Source organism: Chiloscyllium punctatum, chromosome 10, assembly GCF_047496795.1.
Source record: "Chiloscyllium punctatum isolate Juve2018m chromosome 10, sChiPun1.3, whole genome shotgun sequence".
In the NCBI taxonomy this organism is placed as follows: domain Eukaryota; kingdom Metazoa; phylum Chordata; class Chondrichthyes; order Orectolobiformes; family Hemiscylliidae; genus Chiloscyllium; species Chiloscyllium punctatum.
The window spans coordinates 55,289,917-55,315,986 of NC_092748.1; the positions used below are offsets into that span (position 1 = coordinate 55,289,917).

Genomic DNA, 26,070 nt, shown 5'->3' on the forward strand with positions numbered 1-26,070 from the left:
GAAGCAGTAACAGGAATAAAAAGTACTGGGCTAATGGTAAGATTCTTGGTAATGTAGATGAGCAGAGATTTCGGTGTCCATATATGTAGATTCCTTAAAGTTGCCACCCTGGTTGATCAGGTTATTAAGAAGGCATACGTTGCATTAGCTTTTATTAGTAGAGTATTGAGTTTGGGAGTATTGAGGTCTTTCTGCATCTGTACAAAACTCTGGTGTGGCTGCACTTGGAGTATTGCATACAGTTCTAGTCACCGCATCATAGGAAGGATGTGGAAAGCTTTGGAAAGTGTTCAGAGGAAATTTAGTAGGATGTTGCCTGGTATGGGGGGGAAGGTTTTCGGAAGAAAGGTTGAGGGACTTGAGGCTGTTTTTGTTAGAGAGAAGAAGATTGAGAGGTGACTTAATTGAGACACAAGATAATCACACAGCTGGGGTGGACAGTGAGAGCCTTTTTCATCGGATGGTGATGGCTAGCACGAGGGGACAACTTTAAATTGAGGGTAGATAAGTATAGGACAGATGTCAGAGGTAGTTTCTTTACTCAGAGTAGTAGGGGCGTGGAACACATTGCCTGCAACAGTTGTAGACTTGCCAACTTTAAGGGCATTTAAATTGTCATTGGAAAAATATATGGATGAAACTGGAATAGTGTAGGATAGGCTTCAGATTGGTTCCACGGGTCAGCGCAACACTGAGGGTCAAAGGGCCTGTACTGTTCTATGTTCTATAACTTCTCTGCAAGGGCAGTACAGTGAGCACCCCTACTGACTTTCTGTTGGACAGATGCATATGCAATAGGTAGACTGATGATGAGTTCAAATAGATTTCACCTTTTATTGGTTCCCTCATTACCTATCACAGACCCAGTCCAAAAACTAAGCCCCGTAGGACTTTGCCAACCTGGCCAGTCGTGGAGCCTGGACAACATTTGAATACTTGCAACACCTGGAACGATGAAGTGCTCAGCAAGTTGCTGACAGAACTCTCCATAGCCCAATTCGAAGTCCTATCCAACATTCCTGCAAAGTTTTACCCAAAAGAGCAAGATGAAATGATGGTGTAAATGTACTGCAAATAAAAACATTTTAAAGAAATAGATGCAGAGAGTTCATTTCTTATAGAAGAATCTCCGACCAGAGGGCATAATCTCAGAGTAAAGAATCACCAGTCTAAGACAGATGAGCAATTTTTTGAGTTTGGTGAATGTGAGAGTTCTTCACTGCAGTGAGCTGACAAGGCTGGGCCATTAAGTATATTCAATGCTAAGATTCTCAACATTGATGGAAACCAGGGTTATGGGGTGCAGCAAAAAGTGGAGTTGAGGATTATCAAATCAGCCGCACTTATTGATTGGCAGAGTGGACTCAATAGTCTAGAGTGTGGTGCTGGAAAAGCACAGTAGGTAGGTCAGGCAGCATCCGAGGAGCAGGAAAGTTGCCATTTCGGGCATAAACCTTTCATTAGGAATGAGAGGCTTGTGAGAGATAAATGGCTGGTGGGTGGAGTTGGGGGGGGGAAGGTAGCTGAGAATGCAATAGATAGATGAAAGTGAATGAGAAGGTGACTGGTCGAAGAGGAGGGTAGAGCGGATAGGTGGGAAAGATCATGGACCGGTCAGAAGGCTGGTGCCAAGGATACTGTGGTGAGAGGGGAAATGAGGAAACAGGTGAAATCCATGTTGATCCCATGTGGTTGCAGGGTCCCAAGCCGGAATATGAGGTATTCTTCCTCCAGGCGTTGGGTGGTAAGGGTTTGGTGCTGGAGGAGGCCCAGGACTTGCATGTCCTTGATGGAGTAGGAGGGGGAGTTGAAGTGTTCAGCCACAGGGCAGTGGTGTGGGTGTCCCGGAGATGTTCTGAAACGATCTGCAAGTCCTGCCTCCCTGATGTGGAGGAGACCAGATCAGGTGCAATGGATAAAATAGATGACATTAATCGAGGTAGAAGTAAATTTCTGTTGGATTTGAAAGGATCTTTTGGAACCTTGGATGGAGGTGAGGGAGTGGTGTGGGTGCAGGTTTTGCAATTCCTGCGGTGGCAGAGGAAGGTGCCGGAAGTGGGGTGAGGGCTGGTGGGGGACGTCGATCTGAAAAGGGAGTCGCGAAGGGAATGCTGATAGGTGTGGGGAGGGAAATATATCTCTGGTAGTGGGGTCTGTTTGTAGGTGGCGGAAGTGGCAGAGGATGATACAATGTATGCAAAGGTTGGTGGGGTGAAAGATGAGGACCAGGATGGTTCAGTCTTTGTTGCGTTGGGAGGGGTGGGGTTCAAGGGCTGTGGTGCAGGAAGTGGAAGAGATATGCTGGAGGACATCGTCGACCATGTGGGATGGGAAATTGCAATCTTGGAAGAAGGAGTCCACCTGAGATTTCCTAAGGTGGAATTTGTCATCCTGGGAACAGGTCCAGTGGAAGAATTGGGATGGTGTTTTTACAGGAGGTAGGGTGGGTGGAGGTGTAGTCTAGGTAGCTGTGGGAGTCGGTGGGCTTATAGTAGATATCCATTGTTAGTCGGTCACTGGAGATGGAGATGGAGAGGTCTATGAAGGGGAAGAAGGTGTCCGAGCTGGTCCAGGTGAATTTGAGGTCGGGGTAAAAGGTGTTGGTGAAGTTGATGAACTTTTCGACCTCCTCATGGGACTGTGTAGGCTGAATGGTCTACATCTGCTCCTACATCTTCTTGTTCTCCCAAATCTTCCATTTTCCATCAAAAAACCCTTTGTGCTGCTGGGACTACAATGCTTTTGGGACCTGTACCCCACTTCCTTCCACCATCTCGATCTACACCTCACTCTCATCCCATCTGAGGACATGCCTCCTTTTTTTCAGGAATACTCCACTCGTCCCTCTCCCAGGCTCCGGTCAACAAGTTCCTTCTCTGATGACTGTAGTTGAAAGCTGTTTTAACATAAAATAAATGTTTTCAATTGAGGTGGTTGGAGTGGTATGAAATTTAATTTCAGGGTCTTAATTTGCATAATTCACTCTGCATGTTTTGACTGAATATTTTGAAACGCACATTGAATGATTTGAAATGCAAATCATCACCATTCAATGCATGGTTGAGTACCAGAATTATGACAACATTTTCCAGTAGGAATGCACCCAGCCGCAAAGGATTGTCCAGGAGATTTTCATCCCTTGCTAAAATAGAAAATAATACTATTTACTTAATATAATTTAAATTAAGACTTAAATTTGCTGTAGTGTTCATGCTGTTTCTAAAAGCCATCAACCATTCAAAATAGCTAAATGGCAAAGGTGAGTTTCCAGTCAACTGAAACCTGCATCTTTCTTCTCTGCTATGTTTATGTTAGTCTGCGTTAGGTTTAGACCTAATATCCAGTAAAGTAGAAAATATGTGGAATATATACAATGCTGTTGTTCAGGCCATAAAAATCAAAGTTTCAGACTGTTAATAAATACCTAGATTATAAAGAAGTTTTTCTTTGTAGTTCAAATGCTTTCTTTGAAGATGTGCTTGCCTTTGCATCTGGCATGAAAGCAACTGAGGTGACCTATCCTATGATATTGATGGTAATCTTAGACTCCACTTCTCAAGTAATCAAAGAACACAAAGCATCTGTGTACAGCAGTTAACACAATTGTTGAACTACTGCAAAAATTACACCTCCAGCTGTTACAAGCTATATACATGTTTAACCATCTGTTGCCATGAAAAGAAATTCTTTCATTAGTTGTTCCATTGTTTGTTTTGACTTCCATTTTGAATGTACTGAAGAATGTCATGTCATTTAAATGTCATAATGCAAAGCTGAACATTTCAATTTATGCCTTGCCTGCATCCGTCTTCATTTCAATTGCATTTAGTTATCACCATGTTTAGTGCTTTCATGATACACTCCTTTCACAGTTTAAAATAATGTTATTGTACTATCTCAACCACTAGCTACATTTAGCTAATTGAAAATTCAGATGTGGATAATTGCATTCCTTTTTAGTAGATAAAAACATTTCTTATGGCTTATAAATAAGCAATGTAATATTCTTGTGCATTTCGAGAAAATGTATGGCCAAAGGCATTGTGGTTTGCTGTATTTTTGTGAATGCTATCTTGGTTACTGAAAGCTTGTAAACTTATAAATATACAGATGAATTACATTTACCTGTATTGTGTACAATTAAGTAAGACATGTTAGAGGCCTCTTGTAGTGCCAGTGGTATTGCCCCTACGAGAAGCCCCAGGTTCAATTCCCACCTGCTCCAGAAATCTTTCATAATATCTCTGAACAGGCTGACTAGAAAAATATTTGCAATTATACAAGGCAAGTTAGGGACTCTTGTGGGGTAGTGGTAGGGCCCCTATTTCTAAGCCACATGTTCCATTAGTATGTAATAACGTCTTTGACAAGGTGGTTAGAAAATACCTATAGGACATGTTCCACTAAAATGGTGCAACCTTGTTTGTGGCTGGTTAGCAATTTCAGTTGCACATAGTGTCTATATCTTTTAAACAGATTGAATTTGAAATTGCATAAAGCAATATTTCTGAAATGCACATGGTATGTTGATGTCCAATTATATACTTTATTCAAAATGTTAAAACTGCTCCTAAAATAGAATGTAATATTCTTTACTTGCAGTTTAACTTTTCTGTTCTTATTAGAATATTTAAGATCAGAATCAAAATGGGATAAAAATTATAAATTCAATCTATTCCTTTTTAGATTTATAATCCAGAAGCATGTTAATGTCCTCCTCCTGCATTTTGGATCTATCTTTAAAACAAACTATAAGTAGCTTCTTTAACTTGCTTGATACAAAATTAAATAATAAATAAAGACATTCTCTCTGAGGTAACTATTATGCCAGTTTTTGGCTTATCATCAAGAGGAAGTTAACAATCCAAAATTATCAGCCCAGAGACTCAGTCATTTGTAGCATAGAAGGAAGCCATTTGACCCATCATATTTGTGCTAGTCAACAAAGATCTGACTTTTCTCATCCCATTTCCTGCTGTTCACTCAAAGCCCTGGAGAGTACGGCAATGCAAATTACTATAAATGTGAGAGTTTGTGACTCAAACATAGTTTTAGATCAAAGTTAAAAATCCAACAGGTTATAGTCCAACAGGTTTATTTGGGGGCATTGGCTTTCAAAGCACTGCTTCTTCACCAATTGATGAAGCAGCACTTCAAAAGCTCGTCTAAACCTGGACTATAACCCTGGTGTTGTGTGATTTTTAACTTTGTCCACTCCAGTTCAACAACGGTTCCTTTACATCATAATTTAGGCAGTGAGCTCCAGATTAACACCACCCTCTAGAAGAAAGACATTCTCCTCAACACTCTTTTTAGCTGCTACCTGTTACCTTAAGTCTATGCCCCCAGGAATTAAATTTAAAAAGTGTTTTCCTATGCACCCTATCTAGCCCCTTATAATCTTATACACATCTATCAGGTCCCCAGCCAATTTACACTGCTCCAAGGAAGACCATCTCAGCCTATCCAACCCTTCTTCATAGCTCAGACATTCAAGCCACACAGCATCCTGGCATACCTCCTCTGCATCTACTGCATTGCAATTATGTCCTTCCTATAATGTGGTGACTGGAACTGCATGCAGTCTTATGCAGCATTTTATACAGTTCGAGGATAATCTCTCTGCTCTTGCATATATGCCTCGCTAAATATCCTGTACATCATCTTAAGCACCTTATCACTACCCTGCTACCTTCAGGGGTTTGTAGATATGTGTACTAGGATCCCTCTGATCTTTAGTGCTTTCCAGGTCCAACCAGATATTTTGTCTTGACACATGGTGAGTTATTATAAAAGATAGCAGTAGCTTCAGGCAGCATTATGTTTTATGACAATGTAGTTCTACCATATAAGAAAGAAGTGTTTTGTTTAGGTGATCAAAACATTAGATGTATATGACTTTTGCTGTCACTATTTTATAAAACACTCATAAATTATTTAGAAAGCACCTAATCTGTCCTTTGGGCATTAACAAGCAGGTGATCAACGTGCATTGGCAAATCCTTCAGCTGAACCAAAGATCTTATGATGTGGTGCAATACTAAGAAAAAGTAACTTAATTGAGTTTCCCAAACAGTGACATGGCCAAGACTAAATACTTTGAAACAGGCTTTTTCAACAGATGGCCACAATGTGGTTTAAAGGTCATGTCTGGCTATCCTATGGGATTCCAAGTATGGGAAATACAAATGGAAGATGGCCCTGCTCCTCCATCTGGAAACTGTTTCTCTCCCACACTTACATCTGATAAGCTCACTGATGAACCTACCAGTGGCAAATGGAAAGAAAAACCTCTTGAGCAGCCAATTTTGTGAGCATGAGTAACTTCACTTAGTTTGAGGCCTAAATGTGAAAAATGGTGATGGTGAGTCAGTTGGATGGGGGAGAGATTGCAATGGATGGGATAACTGTCCAGTGGGTTCAGGGGAAAGAATCTCTGACTCAGAGAAAGATGAGCTCCCCCATTTCCATGCTGAAATGCTCCCCCTGAAGGCAAAGTCAGATGATGGAGTGGGCTATTGAACCATGGGTCCATGAGAAAATGAAGAAAAGAGAGAGTGACTGATGGAAGGAAAGTGTGATTGAGGGAGAATGTGTGGAGTTTTTTTGCTCACTCACTTAATCTGTCTCTACCCTGTGCAGACAATATATATTGTAAGTAATTGCGACCTCAGCACCAATACCTGTGGCACTCTACTAGTTAATTCTGAAAATGCACCCACCCCCGCCTTTCTATCCCAACGCTGTCTTGTGTTAGTTAACCATGCCTCTAACCATGATACTGTATCACCTCCAATACCTTGGGCTGTTATTTAATTAAGTAAGCCTAAGGTGTGTTTCTGTATCAAGCACCTTTTGAAAATCCAACTAGATTATATCCACTGCTTCCCATTTATCTACTCTCGTGTTACCTCCTCAAAGAATTCTAATAAATTTGTCAGGTATGATTTCACCTTTGTAAAGCTGTGCTGATTCTGCTTGATCATGTTTTGTACTTCTAAATGCTCTGATATTTTGTCCTTTATAAGAGGATCTAACATTTTCCCAGTAGTAAGCTAACTGGCCTGTAGTTAACTGATTTTTGTCTCTTTTCCTTTCTAAATAAAGGTGTTACATTGGCAGTCTTTCAATCATCTGAACCTTTTCCAGAATCTAAGAGTTCTTGGATGATTACTACCTGTGCTTTAATTATTTCTGCACCTACTTCATTTAATATCCGAGAATGCATTCCATCATATCCAGTAGACGTGGCCCCATTAATTTCTCTGGCCCTTTTTCTGTCGTGATAGTCATTGTATTTATTTCCTCTTGTCATGTTGTTCTTTGGCTACTTAGTAATTTTGGAATACTGAAGTATCTTCTACATGAAGACTGATGCAAAATATTTATTCAACTCCTGCCATTGACTAGATCCCCATTATTATTTCTCCAGCCTCATTCTGTAAGGGGCCAATGTTCACCTTTGATATTATTTGCAAGTTTACCCTCAAATTATATTTTCTCACTTGTTTTGCTACTGGCCATCTTCTGGTTTTTAAAGCTTTCCTGATCCTCTGGCTTACCACTAATCTTTGCCACATTTTATGTTTTTTGTTTTAATGTGATGCTTTCCTTAACTTTCCTGGTTAACCATGGTTAGCATTTGCCTTTCCTAAAATCTTCATCCTTCACTGGAATATATCTTTGCAGTAAATCATAAACTATTTTCTTGAACATCTGCCATTCTTCCTCAGCCATCTTTTCTGCTAAATTACTTTCTGATCCACTCCAGGCAGCTTATCCCCCAATCTTATGTCATTACCCTTATTTAAGTTTAGCATAGTTATTTCTGACCTAAGTTCCTCCCTCTCAAACTGCTAAGTTCTATCATGTTTTGGTCAGTGTTTCTCAGGAGATCTTTTACTCTGACATTTATAAATCTGTCCCTTTACACATCTGTAGATCGAAAGTAGCCTGATCCCTGTTTGGCTCCACTACGTATTGTTGTCGGAGACTGTGTTTCAAACAGACTCTGAATTCTTCCTCGTAGGTATCTTTTGAAAATCTGAGGCTGTGAAGATTAAAGACACCTGTGATTAATGTACAGCTTTTGTTACATGTTTTCATATTTTCTTGATTTATTCTCCATCCCACCATATAGCTACTATTAGGGGACCTAAGGACTACTCCTACTGGTCTTGTCTTTCTCTTTTTGTTTCTTACTTCACCCACTTGGATTCTATGTGTTGCGACCCAAGAACATTTATAATATTTATTCCATCCTAATAATGCGATCAAACCACCCTTTCCATCCCACATGGCCTTTTGCAAATTCACATACTGCTGTACACCTGGATAAACTACTTCCACTGGTTGAGGATTCTAGAACTAGATGGCATAGTCTGAAAATTAGGGCCAGACTGTTCAGGGGAGATGTTAGGGAGCATTTCTACACACAAAGGGTGGTAGATGTTTGAAACTCTCTCAAACAGCAGAGGATGCAGGATCAGTTGTTAATTTTAAATCTGAAAACTTTTTGTTAAGCAAATGTATTAAGGGATATGGGCCAAAGATAGGTATACGAAAATAGACAGATAGGTTGGACCACAGACAGTTAGACCACGATCAACCATGATCTCATTTGAATGGTGGAACAGACTCAAGGGGCTAAATGACCTCCTTTTCCTATGTTCCTATATTTAGTTCCCAGCTTTGATTTTGTTGTAGCCACGCCTGCATAATGGCTATAACATTGTACACATTTGCCTGTAATTGCACCATTGATTCATTTATTTTGTTCTAAATACAATGCATATTTAAGTATAGAGCCATTAATTTTGCTGTTTTGTTATTTTTTCTCTTCTTTATTTTATTTATTTATTGGTATTTTTATATGTTTGTATGATATGTGCGATCCTGTTCCATTCTGAATATAATTATCCAAATAGCTGCCATGTAAACCTGCCATGTCCTCTTCTAAGGCAAAAGTGAGGACTGCAGATGCTGGAAATCAGAGTCTAGATTAGAGTGATGCTGGAAAAGCACAGCAGATCAGGCAGCATCCGAGGAGCAGGAAAATTGATGTTTTGGGCAAAAGCTCTTCTCTAAGCCTACATTTCGCCTCACCCAAACCTTCCCACCCACCCCAGCCGTCACTCTCCCACTCCCCCTCTCTAATTAGTTGAAAGCACTCTCTACAGTCATCATTATTCAATTTGCCAGGATACAGGTGCCAGTGTGGTTCATGTGAAGCCTACCGCAGTAGCTCTCTTCTACCCCCAGTGTCAGTGTAGCACAAACTGAAATCAGTTCCACCTACGCCAATCTTTGAGCCACACATTTAACTTCTTGACTTTAATCCTGTGCCTGTGGCTCATATGTTATCCAGAGCTTATAGCTTTGGAAATTCTGCTTTCTAAGTTAGCTCTTCTCAGTTTAAAATCTAGTCCTACCCATATGGATTAGTATTACTGGCCCTTCCTCTCCCTATCCAAGTTCAATTTTAGCCCTGAGGTGGTATCCAAAAACCTGTCATTGGCTAGGCAACATACCCTCTCGCTCATGCCTGAAGAGGACAAGCAGTATCTATATCTAAACTGTTCCCTCTCACAGCTTTGTTCCTAATTCCTATCCCTTCTGGAATAGTTCTGTAATCTGTTTGCTCGTATTCCCTGCAATCTCTACACTCATCTGCGTAGCTTGCATGAACCTTATAACTGTTGGACAGTTGTTGTGAGGCAGGGGCCAAAGCTCCTGAGTCTGAGGGATGATGGAACCTGAGGGGTGTGGCCACCTTTTTGGATTAGTGTCCAGGTAATTTTCCTCTTCCCGGATGTGGCTCAAAGTCTACAGCTCCGTCTCTAGCTCCTCAACTTGGAGCCCAAGTTCCTTGACCTACAAACATTTACTACAGATATTTGTTTGGGATCATATTGGTGTCCAGCAGCTTCCGTATGTTACAGCAGAAACACATCATCCAATCTGTCATCACTATCATATTTGATTTACCTTATAACATTGTTGTTAGAGATTCCCTGCTTTTTACATTTCACTAATATTATTTTGTTTTCATTAAAAAATAAATGAAATATAAAATATTTATCCTGTGCATGGAATTTTCAAAATTCAGTGAACAAGATTTTCTTCGCTACATACTGCAAACACTGTTTTGCTTGCAATACTGTTTGAAGCTAATGCAACATATAGGTACTTTGTGCACCAAACTCAGAAATGCAACTGATTTCTGAGCTTTCTAGCTTCAGGCAGCAATTTTATGTGAATGTAATTGTTGACTTTAGGACTGGATAACATTCCAGACATCCTGCTACTTCTGAAATGATTCCACAGTTAAGTCCAACTAATGTATTAAACAGTTTGATATGTTCCTGGAGTTCACAATTTACAAGGCAAAATCTGTAGCAGAAACTGAATATATTTATATAAATCTTAAAATTCTCTTGTATTCTCAGTATTTTTTTGAATTTCTTCACAGCCGTACGTTAGTGTTATCAAAGGCTTGAAGAAGATAAAGAAAAATGTATTGCAGCAGTAGTTTGCGAAGGGTTGCTAGTGGTCTGGTGATCGGCTTCCATTTTCCTTAAAATTCCCTTCCCATCTGTGTACTCAAGTTTTATATTGCTGTTATGGTTTAATGCACAATGAATGCTTTGATAGCTTGAAGTTTTGGACACACAGAAATTGTGCTTTATTCACTTTGTTCTAATTTCTGCTCTCAATTGAGACAGGTTTGGAACTCAGACCAGAAATTTTCGTCTTTACTATGATGGGAAACACTTTGTTGGAGAAAAACGTTTTGAATCGATCCATGACCTGGTAACAGACGGATTAATTACATTATACATTGAGACTAAGGCTGCAGAATACATTGCCAAGATGACGATTAATCCAATCTATGAGCACATAGGCTATACAACTTTAAACCGAGAGCCTACCAACACAAAATGTCTTCCAGCTGTGAGGGACATACAAGCAGAGCCCCAATGTGCTGAAGACAGTGCCACTCCAGAGGAGAGGGTAAGGATTCAAAAATATTTCTTCTCCATCTCCCACTCCTTTTTTTAATACTGTGGGTTTTTTTACACAAATATGGAAGACTTGTTGAGAGCTATTTTATTTGGGTATGTAGACAGCAAAGTTTAACGTAGTAGTGATAATGTAGTAGACAAGCTAAAGGTATAACAGCCTATATATTCCAATTTTAGAGCACTTTGTGGTAATATATAATATTTTAGTTCATTATGTTGAACCTACATTCCTGTAATAGGGAATCATCAAAGATGATAGAGGTAAGCTAGTTGGAGCTTGCTGTGGCCAAGGAAAATGGCATGATCTGAAAAGCGCACATATTATAGTTTAGGTGGGAGTATTATTTAAAATCAATTATTTAAACCAGAAGAGCAAAATAAAATTATTTTGGAAACATAATCCAAACCTTAAAAGCTTGTTATACTCTTAAATTGATATTTTATTTTAAATTGGAATTTTGATTGTTGTTTTGGATCTTTTTCTCCAATTAAGCACTGGCATTTGTATCTTTTACTGATGACAAGTCTTCTTTTGATTAGTGCATGTTGCTGTACATCTCCTTATTATACTCACAAGCAGAGTAGACATCAAGCTGGAAATGATCATAGATAACCATCCAATTTGTAGTAGTAATTTAACAACAAGCAAATAAAGAGTATTATACACATTTCAATATTCCTACTTATTTTTGTTTTTGCTTATGTTGCTAGATAATGTAGTTACTTATTACCTTACACCAATATTCATATTGATACCAACGGGGAAGTGATGTGGGCTATGCAACTGTCATTTTAAAATGACAGACTCTTCCAAAATAAATTTAGTTCTGTTTCACAGTTTCGCCTCAGTAGAATATGGACTGGTCTCTCATTTTCAGACATTACTGTTTTAGTCAACATTATCCTCCAGGGACATGCAAAGGTTCTATCATTAGCCAGCATCATTGTGTAATGATTTCCAGACAGCTGGGCAAAGAAACTACATGCATTTTCTCTGCTCATTCTAATTATAAGTATAAAGTTCTTAGTAACCAGAATAAATCAAAAAGGTTTGAAAAGTCTTGAATTACTTCAATCAACAAAGCAACGACCTGTCAGAAGTGAATTAAATATCACCAGGGCCTTCAATTTCCTTATCTTGGAAGAAGAATTACTTTATTCTGCTTCATTAAATGGAATTTCAGCTATGCCAGTTTTCTAAATGAAAGGCTCTTAATCCAGATGTAAGGTGAGGGTCTAGTAATCTTTGCCAAATCTGTAAAAATACTGAAATGGTGCTCATCATTACTTCAAAACATAACTGCTGTGGCTGACATTTTGCTTGTTGACATCTAGAAATCAAATATATTTTTACATATTGTGTACCAATATGTTAGGGACCTTTTAATATTATTTTAACAAATAGAACTCATTTTAACAAATAGAGCTACTCCATTAGATTTCATTATTTTAACACAACAAATTTATTCTACACAAGTTTAGACAAAATGAGCACTATACCATATATATATATATATATATATATATACACCATATGAACTATATTGTTTAGTTATGTACTTACTTTTACTTCCTATTCCTACATTTAAAAAGAAGTGTAGGTGTACAATCCTGTGGACTAAGTGTTGTAAAATGGCATTGGAATAGTTAGGTGGTTTCGACTGGCACAACCTTGATGAACCAAAAGAGAGTCTAACATCACCCCTTGACATTCATAGAGTCATAGGATTTTGCAGTGCAGAAGGAGACCATTCAGCCTGTCATGCCTGTACTGGCTCCTGAAAGCTATCCAGCTAGTCCCACTTTCCAACCCCATTCTTCTAAATTCATCACTTTCAAAACTATATCGAGCTCTTTTTTTAAACCTTCTATGATATCTGCCTCCACCACTCTCCCAGGCATTGCATTCCAAATCGTAAGTCTCTCATTACACTCCTAACTCTTTTGCTGACAACCTTGAAGTTGTGACATCTAGTTACTGAAATATCAACTGGTAAAAATAGATTATCCTTGTTTACCAGGTTAAAAATTTGTTCATACTTTTGAACATCTCAATAAGGTTATCTCTTAATCGTTTCTGCTTCAATGCAAATAAGCCTAATTTATCCAACTTTTCCTTGTATCTATTCAATAGTGTTGCCACTGAATCCACAATCAATATCCTAGGGTTGACCATTGACTAGAAATTGAACTGGGCTAGCCATATAAATACAGTGGCTACAAGAGGAGGTCAGACACTATGACTCTCGCAGTGAGTAATTAACTTGCTGATTTCTCAAAGTCTCTCCACCATGTACACTGCACAGATCAGGAATATGATGGAGTACTGGAGTGCTTCCCGTTTACCTGGACATATGCAGCTTACCACAGCACTGAAGAAGCTTAACATCACAGTCATAGAGTTATAAAGGTCTGCAGTACAACAAAAAGGCTCTATGCCTGACCTATAGGAACTTCATTTTTGGCCTAATTATCTTTCTATATTTTTTACTGCAGTGACATTGACTTGCAGAGTCAGCCATTTTAGAACAACTTTTATTTATAATGACAACTTTCCAATAGAGGGCAGTACAACAAAATGCTTGTCTGTTAGAATGTATGGCATATGCATTTTGAAATTGAAGTATATAGTCTGAATTTTATCATTTACAAGAGTTGGGAAGCAAATTATCTTGATCTTAGTAGCAAGACACAAAGGCTCATCCCTGATAGGCTCCTCCATAGATGTGATGGAAATCAGCTGTCTGACAAAGCATTGACCAGAATAATGAAGTTGTAGTTGTATCACACTCCTCCCAGGAAAGTAGAAGGCATTATAGGCGTACCTTGCATCCTTTTTCATTTAGCAATTGTTATATTCCCAAATTTGAGAGAAAAGAATGGAATCATATTTAAGTAGTAAACTGACTTGGCTTCTTCAGTCACACCTGCTGTCACATGAACCTGCATTTCTTACCCCTATCTAACCTTTAACCCCTCTTTGCTTCACTCATCATCTTCTCACTACTTGCATTTCAGCCAGTAACTGCCCTCTCCTTCCTCATTTCTATCTGAATGTTTATATAGGCCATTCAAGAAATTCTTCCTGCAAATGACCTAAGATTATAAGAAATAGGAACAAAAGTAGGCCAATTGGCCCCTCAAGCCTGCTCCACCATTCAATAGTATCATGGCTGACCTGATATTCTTCATTTTGACTTTGCTGCATTTTCCCATAATCCTGATTCCCTGACTGATCAAGAATTTATCTATTTCAGCTTCACTGCTCTTTGTGACAATGAGTTCCAAAGACACTAAGCCCCCAGAAGAAACTCCTCCTTATCTAGCCTCAAATTGGCTTTCTTTTATTCTGAGACTATGCCCTCTGGTTATGGACTCTCCCATAAGAGGAAACAACCTCTCATTTACCTTGTCAAGCCCTTAAGAATTGGATATGTTCCAATGAGATCACCACTCATTCTTCTAAACTCCAGTGAATAGATTCCCAACCTGTTTAACAATTGCTTATAGACAATCCCTCCATACTAGGGATCATCCTATTGAACCTTCTATGAACTGCCTCCAATAAAATAATATATTTTCTTAAATAAGGGGACCAAAACTGCTCAAGTATTCCAGATATGGTCTCACCAGCACCTTTATATATAGTTGCAGTAAGAAATCCCTACTCTTATATTCCAACTCCCTTGAAATAAGGGCCAGCATTCTATTAGTCTTTCTGATTAACCTGTATGCTGGCTTTCTGTGTTTCATGAGCAAGTACTCCCAAATTCCTTTGTGTTGCAGCTTTCTACAGTTTTGCTCCATTTAAATAAAACTGTTCTTTTGTTCTCTCTTCCAAAATGAACAATTTTACATTTTCCCATGTTATACTCCATTTGCTGACTTTTTGCCCAATTACTTAATATATCAATACCTCTCCAAATTGTTTGTATCCTCTTCAATCTGCCCTTCCACTATTTTAATGTTGTCTGCAAATTTGACAACTGTACATTTGCTTCCTTCCTCCAAGTCATTAATGTATATTGTAAACAATTGCAGTCCCAGCACTGATCCCTGTGACAAATTGAGTCTCCAAAAAAATTTAAACTGCATTCGCTGGTCCAAAGTCTAGAGTGCCAACTGATAAGCCATGGAAGTGCCTGAAATCTATAGAAGTTAAAACTGATAATTGCCAAATGGTTTGCCTCAAATGGTTTCGTTTGTCAGTAAAGATACAATGTGTTTTGAATTGTTAAGAAGAATGATAACTGTGAATGTCCTTTCAGTTAGTAACCAGTCAGTTTATAAGGAACTGTTTGCAAAGCAATTAATGCTTGCTAGAACATTGATTTGAAAATTTCAAAATTTTAATTAAAATTGACTGGTATTAGGGACAGATTCTACATTTTAAATAAACTACACTTAAACAACTTGTGATCCTTGAGGTTAAGGTACCTGAAAGAGTAACTTGCCACCATTCAGTTTTTTTTTCCCAATAAATGTAAGAAATCACTTTGAGGTTGCAGCCAAAAAAAAACATTAAAATAAATGTCAATTATGATAGCGTAGATTTTAGACACTGACATTTTCATTTTCATTTTTTTGCAATCAACCATTTATCTCAAGGGTCTGTTAAATAATGCAACAAAGAGAATAAGGAATATATCCTTTGACAATATTGGCAACAAAGACGCTTTGTTTTCATACGTGTATGTGTGATTTTTGTCGACAACCTAGAAATTTGCACGAGGAGGATAGCAAAAAAATTCCTGTATGTTTGGAGGGCAGTTTGTGTTATTTGACTGTCTGCGATGTTCAGTATTTGTAAAGAATTATGGGAAGTTTATCGACACATCATTGATGTTTGAGTAATATACAAGAAAGGAAGTAAAGCATCCACAGTACAACAGTAAACATAATTAAAGCATTTAAGCTTGTGTATAAGACTAGTAAGGACAAAGTAGACTTGGATCAGACCTGCATATTGATATTAAATGGAAAGTTACATTGATATTTAACTTACTGATTGGAATTTTATTTGTACTGTGCAGAATACATAGCTTTGTGAAAAGTATTGTGAAAGTGGCATACCTTTTTTGTGTATTTCATTTTCTTCCACTTATTTCTGCCAATTAATGCCTGTCTCCTCTTCAGAAAGAATTGACTCCAAAACATCGAATGAGATAAATATGTGATCTAACCTTTCTCCACCACCCTTAGACTATACAGTCCATCCTGTAACAAGTGTATAGAAGAATTCTTCTTGTGATCATCGGCTCTTTTGCCAGACAGTTCAAATCGGGATCTTCAGATTCTCAAACTGTTTCCAAGAGTAACAGTTTCTGTTACAGTGGTAACCTGTACTTCTGTATGTATATTGTCTTTTGAAGTTTTGGCGAGCAGAAGTTTAGAAGCTCAAAATTTCGATCACAAAGCTGACCAGGGATCTCTCCCACTCTTACTACTTGTCCATTGACAAGGAAAGATTTATAGGTTAATAACCCATCTATTGATCACTTTATTAACTCATGCTTTGGCCATCAAGTTCTGGATTAGGCAAAACTACCAGGATCATATAGAACATGGATGGAGCACTGGTTCATGGACAGGCAGCAAATGTCATTTTATTAGGCTGATATTAGTTGGATACCATAAGAATCAATACAGGGATCTCAATTATATATCAAGTTTAGATAGAGATACAGAGTAATGTATAAATTAGTTGGCAATACCTTAAACTATTTGGGATGATAAGCTGCAAAGAGAACATAGAGGCTGGAAAGACAAACCGACAAGTTAAGAGAGTGATCAGCAAAATGACAGATGGAAAATGATGTGTACAAATATGAGAGTGTTCACCCTGATAGTAAGAATAGAAAAGTAAAATATTTTTCAAAGGCGTGGAGCTTATAAATGTTGATGTTCAGAAGATCTTGCTGCTTCATATAGGGAACACACAAAGTTAGCATGCAGGTGCACCAAACAATAAGGAAGGTAAGTGGTATGTTGGCCTTCATTGTAATGGGATTGGTATACAAGAATAAGGAAGCCTTGCTATAATTGTACAAGGCTTTTGCTAGACCACACCTGGAGTACTGTGTGCTCTATTCTGGTTTCTATTAAAGGGAGAATTTACAGTACTTGCATTGGAGGTTATAGCAGAAGTTTACTAGATTGGTGCTGGAGTGAGATGGTTGTCCTATAAAAGATGAGTGAATTGAGTGCATATGTCTGGAGTTGGGAAGAATCAGAGAAGTGAAAGATTCTGAATGGGCTAACAGGTGGATTCTGAGGGATTATAGTCCCTGTTTGGAAAGTCTGGGAGATCTATAGTATAGATATCCATTGGGATATAGTTTCAGGATAAAAGGCCTACCGTTTAGAATGATATGAGGAGACATTTTTCATTCAGAGTTGTGAATGTTTGGAATTCTCAAACTCAAAGATTATGGATGCTCCATTGTGGAATATATTTTAAGCTATAAATAGATTTCTGTGACGCAGATAATGAAGGGTTATGGGGAGGCCGGGCAAAGTTAAGACTTAAGACCTTGCGATGTAAAAACAGAATGGGCCATTCAGCCCTATCAGCTTTCTTAGAAAAGCCACCTATGGGGAACTTTATTAAAACTGTTCTGAAAAACAAAGGATACTATGCTTATCATTCTTTTTCTTTTATCAATTTTGTTTGTAACATTCACAATTTCAAGAATAATTAATATCCATGTGTCTATATATCACTAAAATGAAACAAAACTGTGGTTGCTGGAGTTCTGAAACAAAAACAAAGGTTACTGGCAAACCTCAGCAGGTCTGGCAGCAAGCAGAGTTAACGTTTTGAGACCAGTGACTTGATTAAGAGTTTCGCCAGCAAATTCTGTTTTTATCTATTTACCATATTTACCAATAAATTGTAACATTTTCCCAGTGTAAGGCTAACAGGCTTGTAGTGCCCCATTTTCTCTCGCTGTTCTTAAATAGTGGAGTGATATTTACTAACTTCCAATTCACAGGAACAATTTCAGAATCTCTAGAATTTTAGAAGATAATCACTAATGCATCGACTACATCCACAGCTGCCAAGTTCAACACTCTAGGATGTAGAATATTAGGTTCTGGAATTAATCAAGTTTTGCCCCATTAATTGATCTAATATAATCATCTTACTAACATAAATTTCTTTCAACTGCTTATTCTCCCACTTGGATCTCTAAGTCTGCAAGATTACTTGTATCTTCCTCAGTGAAAACAGGCACAATGTAATCATTTAGCTTTGCTCATTTCTTTATTCCCATTGTAAATTCTCCTGACTCTGTCTGTCATGAACCCACATTTGCTTTCGCCAAATATCATCTTTCTACATACCTATAGAAGTTCTTACAGTCCATTTTTGTTTTTTGCTAGATTGCATTCTGATTCTGGTCTCCCTTATCAGTTTGTTGTTTCTCCTTGCTATCCTCTAAAGATCTCCCAATCCTCAGATTTACTGCTACTTCTGGCAACTCTGTCAGCCTATTCTTTTGATCTTATAAAATCAAAACTTTGTTTGGTAGCCATAGTTGACTGACCTATTCAAAGCTAGTTATCAAGAATCTAATTTATATAAAATTGTAAAAAAATGTGTTAAAAGTAGCCAGCTTTTTTTGATGACCCCAACCTTCAGCGATGATTTTTTGTAGAAAATGTTCTTTGCAGTGACTGATGTTCACAATGTTAGGTGTTCTGAATTCTGGAAGCAGTATGTTTTGATAAATTGTCACAGACTGGTTATGTCACAACATATCTTACAGACCAGAAGCCAGAAAAGGCTAGATTCCTAACACTAATGGCTATCAACATCATCCCTTTTGGGATGGAACGATTTGTCACTGTGGAGTGTTGGAATTCCAAAGAGTCAGTAGAATTTATGAAACTAATGTACACGAGTCAAGGTCACTGATGACTAATTTTTTTATACTGAACAACTTAAGCTACCAAATCAGTTTGCAACTTTATGAAATGTATATTTATTAGTTGATATCACTTCTAATTTGCTAAAAATAAACAGTTGTACATAAGATATCTTTTAGTACCGTAGTGTTAACATTTTATGTGGAAGTACTAGAACTAGTAAAAGTTGTTTCAACAATGTTATCAGGAAATTGAAATGTGTAGACAGCAATGAATTTTGACTTGATGAAAGTGTACTGTAATTATATCATATGCTTCAGTGTAAAAGTTCTTATTCAGCAAGCATATGAACAACACTTGTGTTGATCTGTCACAACAATTTTCTTCAGAAGTAAGGAGTAAATTAACAAGAATTTGTTTGTAAAATCCACTCTGTGTATTGTAAAAACAATTGAAGGAACAATTAGAATATTATCTCCACCCTGTTCAGGTTACTCCAGTTTGGTAAAATGGTGTTTTCATAATCATCAATAGAAGCTCCTCTATGTTTATTGTACTAAAAAACAAAAAGTGCTTAGACACCTATCTAAGCATTTCCTAATCTCTGTATAATTATTGTCAATTGTTAGACATTTGTACACTCTTTTGTGTCAACTTCTTAACATTATAAATTCTCATTCCTGTAGTTACAATGCATTTTGCCCATGGAAACCTCATATTTGTGACTCTATAATCTGGCCATTTTGTGACTTTGTAATCTAAAATGGAACTTCCTCTATTAGCTTTGACATCATCTTGATACTTTTCCTCAGATAAATTAGTTTTAAATGTTCATAATTAAAAACGGGATTAAAATATGATTTGTCTAATTGTTAACTGTGTCTCTATAGCATTGCTGAAATGAGTCAGATAACTTGCTGAGTTTTTATCAATAGAGATGTTACCAAATGATGATAGTGTTACAGGGAATGGGACACTTAAAAGTAAAAGCTATATGCAGAATTTTCATTGTATTCCTAGTTGATCCAATGATGACATTGCAAATATGAGGGCCAAATTTAAGGTAGAAGTGGGCTGGTGTGGAGTTAAAATCTCAGTAGTAGTCTTGCCACTTAAGTGCATGTCACACTGCACCATGTTAAAGTCATAGAGGCATACAGTACAGAAACAGACCCTTCAGTCCAACTTGTCCATGCTGACCATAATCCCAAACTAAGTTAGTCCTACCTGCCTGCACTTCACCAATATCCCTCCAAACATTTCTTATTCATGTAATTATCCAAAATTCTTTTACACATTGTAACTGTACTTACATCCACCACTTTCTCTGGAAGCTCATTCCACATATGAATCATACTCTCTCGGTTTAACAAAAATAAGTTGCCACTCATTTTTTTTTAAAATCTTTATGCGCAAAGTTTTCCTCAATGACCCAGACATTTGCCTGAAGTAAATGGACGCCTTAGAAATTCATACAGTTAGGAGTCCTGTACCATACTCCAAATGCCATTGAAATTTTATTAGCTGACCAGGTACAGCATGGAGCATGGACACTGCTCAGTGAAGATGACAGACAAAAAAATCAAAAGGAGCAGAAATGTTCCTCTGGGCTTCTCAGACTTCGTTTGGACTAGTTCTGTACTGGACTCCTCTCCGTTGAGCACACAAATTTGCCCATCTCTCTTTGGTCACAAACATTTCGGCCACCCAGCTACCTTCTGGGCCAGTCAGGACCTTGGCTCAGTGGAAGCGTATTGGTGAGTCCAAACCTCCAATGAGCATGTGCACTATGATGTAATAGATTCACACCTGGCTGCCATATTTCTAAACCTGATTATCAGATATTACCCTGGTTTTCTCCTTCTCCCTCTCCCACATCCATTCTCTGGCCTCCTTTCAAATGACTAAATCAATTGTATAACATTCAACTTTGGACTATGTACTGGAAATTAAACATTTCCTAACCATCAGTTTTCAGGCAGCCCAACTTGAAACTTAAGCTTTTCTACAATAAAACAAGGCAATGCTTGAAATGTCCAGCTCAGCATCTGTGCAGGGAGAGAGTTATGATGTTTGTACGAGAACTAGGAGTACATAAAAATGTAACAGCATTTAGGCAAGTTAAAGGGAGGTGACAGAAAAAGAGCCAAAGCAAAGCTTTTTGATAAGGTGGAGGAGAGATTTAACGACAAAATAGCGGTGATGTAGGGCTGAAAACCTGATTAAATTTTACATTCATTTAATGGCCATAAAATAATACAGGTAAAGCAATAAAACTTGTTGTTGAGAGGAGATTTGAAGGATACAAGGGTGAGCAATTGCCACTTGAATACAAAAACAAAATCAATTCCCCCACTGTTTAATCGTCATCTTAGACCCAACCTGTTTTGTGACAGTGAGTCACATTCGAAATTGCCCTAAATTGACCAGAGCCGTTCAAGAAATGGATAGCACTTTATTACTCCTAAAGGAAATTCAGCACAGCAGTTTGGGGACCAGTTGAACAGAGATCATAATCGAGCAAGAATAAAAGAATACTTCCTCAAACAAAGATCATGCCAGTCCGTGAAAAGAGAGATTAATTTGTCCTCACTTGCAAAAGTATATTTTTTCTCTGTAGAAGCCTGACCACACTTTCATATTTAAAACAAAGTCAGAGTGGATCCTTCAGACCTGCAAAACCTTTCACCTAAAAGTGCTTGTTTCTTGTTACTATGTTAGCAGTCTAAGTACATGTCCCATCTCTTGAATTCATCACTCCTTGTATGAATATATGTTTACAATTGGGGGATTGGTTGTTGGCTTTTACTTTTCATGTATTCTATAAGTAACTCTTTCACCTTTTGTTTCATTTAAACTTATCAGAATGTGTATTGTTTTAAGACACAACTCACAATTTTTAAATTTTTGTATAATTGCTACTGAAGCTAGTACTTTCTTCTGAGGGGTTGTCGTGGTCAGTCTCTCACCATCTGTAACACTTGGCAAATTGAGAGGTTTTCTTCTTATTTGGAAAAAATCACCATAAAGGATTGAAACAAATTGAATCCAGTTTACAGCCGTATTTAGGTAATAACAGCAATTACAAGTAGGAAAGCGTTTCACTTTTGTTGCTTCATTAATTTATGTAGTTGGCATGCTTATTACTTTGTAAGGGCACTAATTTATTGGTGCCAATCATATAATTATGATTGCTTCCGACTACTCCATTTAGTTTCTGTTTTTTGGCAGTTGCTTCATGAATTTATTAATTCACTGGTTAATGTTACATTAATTGATTCACTCCATGGGGTACTCCATTATTTCATTATTCCCTGGTACATGGTGCTCAAATCATTTAAATGCCAAATATTTTCTGATCCCATTAAACGACTAATTATATCATTCACTTCCTGATCCTTGTGCTACACAGTATTGTAAACCACAATTGCTCAACCTTTTTGGAATGGAATCCACATTTTAGTTTTTATCTCACTTTGTCTTCAAACATTTCTGAAAAATAAATTTTGGTGCAACAATCGATAGGAATTCCAGATTTTAAAAAAAATTACAAAACAATAAACTTGTAACTTAAATGAGTAGTTATTAAAATTTGCTAATTAAAAAGTGCCAAGTTGCAGAGGTAACTAATAAAACCACTTTTGTGCATTTTACTTAAGAAACAGCGAGACAGACAGAGAATGACACAAGAGGTAGGGACCAGGGTCAAGCTGAGGAGTTAGATTTAACTAACACTGACCTTGGTTTGTCTCTAGTGAGCCAAATCCCAAGTTGGCCTCTGCTAACTATGGAAAAAAAGGTGGGGGTTGAACATGAGTTGCTTTTCATGTGTCTTTCCTCCTCTTCCATCCTGCTTTGTAATTAGGTTTTTGACAGAGAGAGAAAGGGTAAGCATAAGTTTGGGTCTGACTCACACTTGGACTCGGGGTTCGTGTATATTCTCCATCTACTATATACGTGAAAGAAAAGTAGAAAAAAAAGTAGTTGACTTCTGTTCCAAACGTCAGCGTATAAATCATTAAACCATTTATCTTTAAATAAATCATAAATCTTTAAACCATTTATCTCCTGGTTTAACTTATGCAGTTGCTTTCTCAAGTTCTTCACCTCTTCCTGATTTTTTCCCACAATGTCATGAGCTTTCTGAGCATGCATGTATGCTTTGTAAGCCAAAATCCCATTACCTTTTCAGATTTTAACTTCTTGTCATCTGTCTCTGAATGAATACAACTGCCTCTTTCAATGGAATCCTGTCCCCATTTGCCTAATATTCTGCAAGCAATGTAGCAGCTTTATGGGTGAGCTATGGCTCACGCTTTCCAGTTCAGCTCAGCGCCTGGTCTCTCTCCAACACCTTAAGAATCTTCTGCATCCACTTGGACAGTAGGATAACTTCACGTTCAATGTGATGTGAGCTTTGGTCACTGAAGCGGCTGCATATTAACATTTGCCACACCACAAACTTTTCGTTGTTTATGAACTTAGTCAAGTCTACTCCTACACTTACTATTTTTCAGCATAAAATTTGACAAAAGTTACAGAGATACCAATCAAATCCTAATTATAATAAAATAAAGAACTGCAGATGCTGAAGATCTAAAACAAAAACAAATTGCTGGAGAAACTTAGTAGATCTGGTAGTATCTGCAGAGAGAAAGCGGAGTTAATGTTTCAAGTTTGGTGACCCTTCTTAAGGACATCACTGGACTTGAAATGTTAATTCTGCTTTCTTTCATAGATGCCAGAATTGCTGATTTTCAAATAGTACCATCCTCTCTCCATTGTACAGAGATGGCTTCTAATTATAAATCATTCTGGGTGAACAAGAAAACTATTGATCATGGAACCTTAACTGACTGCAAATAATGAATTTTGTTAGTACAAGGCAGTCAGTTTGTGAACAACTACAGAGACTGCAGCAGAAAAGGAAGCAACATCTATGCCTTTAAAAGTTAGATACTGCAATATGTTAAAGTTTTCAAATCTGTTCCTTTTCAAGACAATTAAATCAGAAAATTGACTTCTTAAGTTCTTTAAAATCTACCTCTGACCAAGCATTATTCACTCATCTTAATATTTCTTACTTTGCATGTGTGTCAACTTTTGCCTAATTATGGAGCCAAATTAAAGGCATTAATGCAAATTTTGAGTGGCATAATGGTTTCAGTTGATCCTATTGTAGCTAGGATCTGCTAAAAAGTAAACCCAAAACAGTGAGTTAAAACAATGTTTGTAAAAATTTGACTGATTTCTGAATAATTTTTATATATCAATGTCCTGGTGTTAGCATTTATTGCTTTCTGTATTACCTGTACTACAGCACTCAATGCTGAATTGTTGTAACACTGTGGCAACTTTGCAGGTTTTATACTAACACGTTCACAGTGTTGATGGGCAAACTAATGTTACTACCCATTTGAAGTCTTATTATTCCACACACTTCCATTTCACGAATAATCTTAAATGCTGTGATATTGCATCCCAGTACATGCTACAGTGATTTTTCTGCTTTGTGTAATAATTCATATGTGACTCCTTGTTACAAAACATCTTCAGACCATTTGGTCTTCACCCATTCACGTACCTCGTTAGTTCTTGACTTTACCATTTGGAAGAGACTGTCGATAGGTCTCCTACATTCTACCCCAGCAAATAAAAAATAGTTCAAAACTCAGCTACCCATTACTTAACTTGCAGCAAATCCTGTTCATCTATCACTCTGCGTTCAATCTACATTTTGTGTAATGAGGCAGACTTGATTGAGACCTTAGGGTGAAGGTGCCTGTTGGGGACAGTGACTACTATGATAGAATTCACCCTGCAATTTGAGAGAGAGAATTTAGAATCCGTTGTAATGGCATTACAGTTATGTAAAGGTAACTATGGAGACATGAGGGAGGAGTTGGCCAGAATTGAATGGGATGGGAGTCTTGCAGGGAAGACAGTGGAGCAGCAATGGCAGGAGTTACTAATTCTAGTAGTAGAACAGAAATTCATCTCAGTGAAGAAGAAACCTGCTAAAGGAACAACGTGGTCACCATGGCTGACAAAGAAAATCAGGAACAGCATAGAAGTACAATAGAAAGCCTAGAATGTGGTAAAGAATACCTTTGACAAGGTGCTGCACAGCAGGCTGCTAAATAAGAGAAGAGCCCATGGTGTTGAGGGCAAGATAGTGGCATGGATAGAGGATTGGCTGACTGACAGAAACCAAAGCAGTGGATAAAGGGGTCTTTTTCAGGATGGCAGCCATGACTAGTGGAGTTTTTCAGAGATCAGTGTTGGACCACATCTATTCACATTATACATCAATGATCTGGCCAAAGGAACTGAGGGTATTGTTGCTAGGTTTGCAGATGGCACAAAAATATGTGGAGGAACAGGTAATGTTGAGGAAGTGGGAAGGCTGCTGAAGGACTTGGACATGAAGGTCAGGCAAGTGGGCAAAGAAGTGGCAGGTGGAATGCAATATTGGAAAGTGTGAGATCATGGAGAAAAAGAGGTGTAGACTATTTTCTAAATGGGGAGAGGCTTCAAAAATCTGAAGCATAGAGGGACTTGGGAGTCCCAGTTCAGGATTCTCTTAAGGTTGGTGCACTTGGCAATTAGGAAGAAAAATACAATGTTAGCATTAATTTTAAGAAGGCTAGTATACAACAGCAGAAATGTACTGACGAGGCTGTATAAGGCTGTGGTCAGGCCACATTTCAAATTTTGTGAGTAGTTTTGGGCCTTGTATCTAAAGAAGAATGTGCCGGCTTTAGATGGAATCCAGAGAAGGTTTACAGGAATGATCCTGGGAATGAAGAGCTTGTTATATGTGGAGCAGTTGGGGGTCTCTTGGGTTCTGTACTCAATTCAGTTTAGAAGGACAAGGGGTCATCAGACAAACTTAGAGAATACTGAGAGGATGGATAGTGGACATGGAAAAATTTTTTCCACTAATAAGAGAAATTAGGATCTGGGGACATAGCCTCAGAGTGAAGAAACAACTCTTTAGAACTAAGATGATGTGGAACTCATTGCTGGAGAAGGCTGTAGAGGCTAAGTTATTGATTGTACTTAAGACAGATAGATGGATAGGTTCTTGATTGGTAAGGAGATCATGGGTTATGAGGGAAAAGTAGGAGAATGGTGGAGCACACGGGGATAAGTGGCCTAATTCTTCATGTAT

At 37.8% G+C, this 26,070-nt stretch overlaps 1 protein-coding gene across 5 annotated transcripts in view; it reads left to right on the forward strand.

Moving 5' to 3' along the window:
* Positions 1–26,070, forward strand: part of chn1 (chimerin 1) — a 236,366-nt gene that overhangs the window by 111,077 nt on the left and 99,219 nt on the right. For all 5 annotated transcript variants that reach the window (XM_072579176.1, XM_072579175.1, XM_072579178.1 and 2 more), the window contains one exon: positions 10,725–11,013. In XM_072579176.1, the coding sequence (XP_072435277.1) occupies positions 10,725–11,013 (289 nt within the window). The remainder of the gene's footprint in view (positions 1–10,724; positions 11,014–26,070) is intronic.